The 1,921-nt window shown below is 36.5% G+C and overlaps 1 protein-coding gene across 1 annotated transcript in view; it reads left to right on the forward strand.

Annotated features, from left to right (window-relative positions):
- CBG27313 overlaps positions 1–984 on the forward strand; it is a gene marked incomplete at both ends in the record, with an annotated part of 4,969 nt that extends 3,985 nt beyond the window's left edge. Inside the window, 3 exons of the mRNA XM_045241220.1 lie at positions 393–580; positions 722–774; positions 821–984. Of these exons, the coding sequence (XP_045099343.1) occupies positions 393–580; positions 722–774; positions 821–984 (405 nt within the window). The remainder of the gene's footprint in view (positions 1–392; positions 581–721; positions 775–820) is intronic.
- Positions 985–1,921: the final 937 nt, after the last annotated feature.

Below are 1,921 nucleotides of genomic sequence, written 5' to 3' on the forward strand. Positions count from 1 at the left end.
AAAAAACAGTGAAAACGAGCGAAAAAATTTTAAAAGTTTGAATTCGCGCGCTTTTACTCACCGGGCGGCCTAGAAAAAACCTCGTCCCTAAGGGCTTTCAGCGTATTTTTCGATGCATTTTTCTCGATGAAGGAATTTTTTTGAATTTTTTCTTTATTTTTATGTCAATCTACATGCATTTCTGCACATTTTGATGCAATAAAAAATTTCACCGTACACCACCTTTAAGCTCAAAGCTAAAATTTAAGCTAAAATAAAAAGTCCCCGCTTGAGTTTTTTCTCCAGTTTTTTCCAATTTTTCAAAAAGTAACAAAAATATCGGTAGCTGTTCACCACTCGTATCGGGGACTGGCTCTGATTTTTCGTTCCAGAGCAAAATTAATTCGTTGCAGGGTTGCGAAAAAGTTTTCCTTTGGAGAACAAAACAAGGGAAGCTTCGTCTGATTAATCATGCCCTGTCCCATCAAACTGAAAGATGCATCGGCTGTCGAAACTGTGATTTCAAAGGTCGATCGGTGTCACAAATGCGTTATCACTATAAGAAGAAGCATGCGACTTCGAAAATTGATGGAATGTCGAAGTAAGATATTCGTACAAGTTTTAAAATAACGTAAAACCTGTAATAAAAGGGCCCCCTAACTTTTAACTTTGAGCTCAAAATGGACAGTGTGGTGCCCTTTTATTACAGGCTTTGCAGTAGTACAAAAATGCCATTTTTCAGAATATCATTCAAGTACATTGACATTGAAAGCATATGGGAGAAGTGCTACGGAAGTCTGCTTCAATTCTCTGTTCTTTACAATTTTCTTTTAATTTCCAGAAGACCATGAAATCGTGGGAAAGGTCTTCAACGGCTCCTCACGCCGGTACTATCAAGACGATGATCAGATGGACGATGATGAAGAAGAGGAGGAGGAAGACGAGGAGCAAAATGTTCCGAAAATTTATGCGGATTCCGAGCCTAGCACATCTACAGCTCACTGAAATTGTTGATTTTGAATCCTAATAAAACTGCTTGAATTTTTATTATTTTGGTAATTTGATCGTTTTATTTCCAATCATTGAATTATTTGAACTTTTTAGACATGTTTCAGATGTTCGGAAGCCGGAATTTTCGATTTATTTTCGAAATTTCAAACTACAGTACTTCAAAGGCACACCCCAAAAACTGTTGTTGCGGGTTTCGAGTGGAATTAATTTTATTAATTTTTTGTCGATTTTTCACGATTTTTGCGCTTTTGATGGGGAAACTCCGAAATTTTGTTTGAAAATCGGTATTTTCTGTGATTCCGACAATGTAAAAATATGAATTTCGACAATTTCAACTTCGGAATTTTTGAATTGAATTTTTAGACAATTTAAAATCGGAAAATTCTAATTTTCCGAATATTTCAAAGTTGGAATTTTCGAATTTTCCGAAATTTTTGAAAATCGGAATTACTGAAAGGTGGTGTGCGGTGAAAAATTTTATTGCTTTACTTATTTCGTGCAGAAATCCATGTAGATCCCCATAAAAATAAATAAAAAATTCCGTCATTGAGAAAAATACCCCCCACTACTCTAGAGTGGGGAACCGGGGGACTAGCGGTAACGAATCACTCCTCTAAGCGCGGTGGCGCGGGCGCCGCCGGCGCCAAGGGGAGGAAATGAAAAACTTCAAAAAATCCAAAAATCCAAACTTTTCTTTATTGAGCAAAACAAAAGATACATTGAGCATGTGCCTTTAATACACCTCAAGCGGTTCGGGTTTATTTGCATAAAGTAGTAGTATTACTAGTACTACCATAAACACACAAAGTGTTTTTGATCATTATTAGCCTCTTAAACGAGGTCAATAAAGTGCAAAAAGTGAGGGATATCGCGTTACAGACACAAATGAAATTAGAGTGACCACTTGAAACTTAAATTTCATGGGGGAAAT

This window comes from Caenorhabditis briggsae (assembly GCF_000004555.2).
Source record: "Caenorhabditis briggsae complete genome, chrI, whole genome shotgun sequence".
NCBI lineage: Eukaryota > Metazoa > Nematoda > Chromadorea > Rhabditida > Rhabditidae > Caenorhabditis > Caenorhabditis briggsae.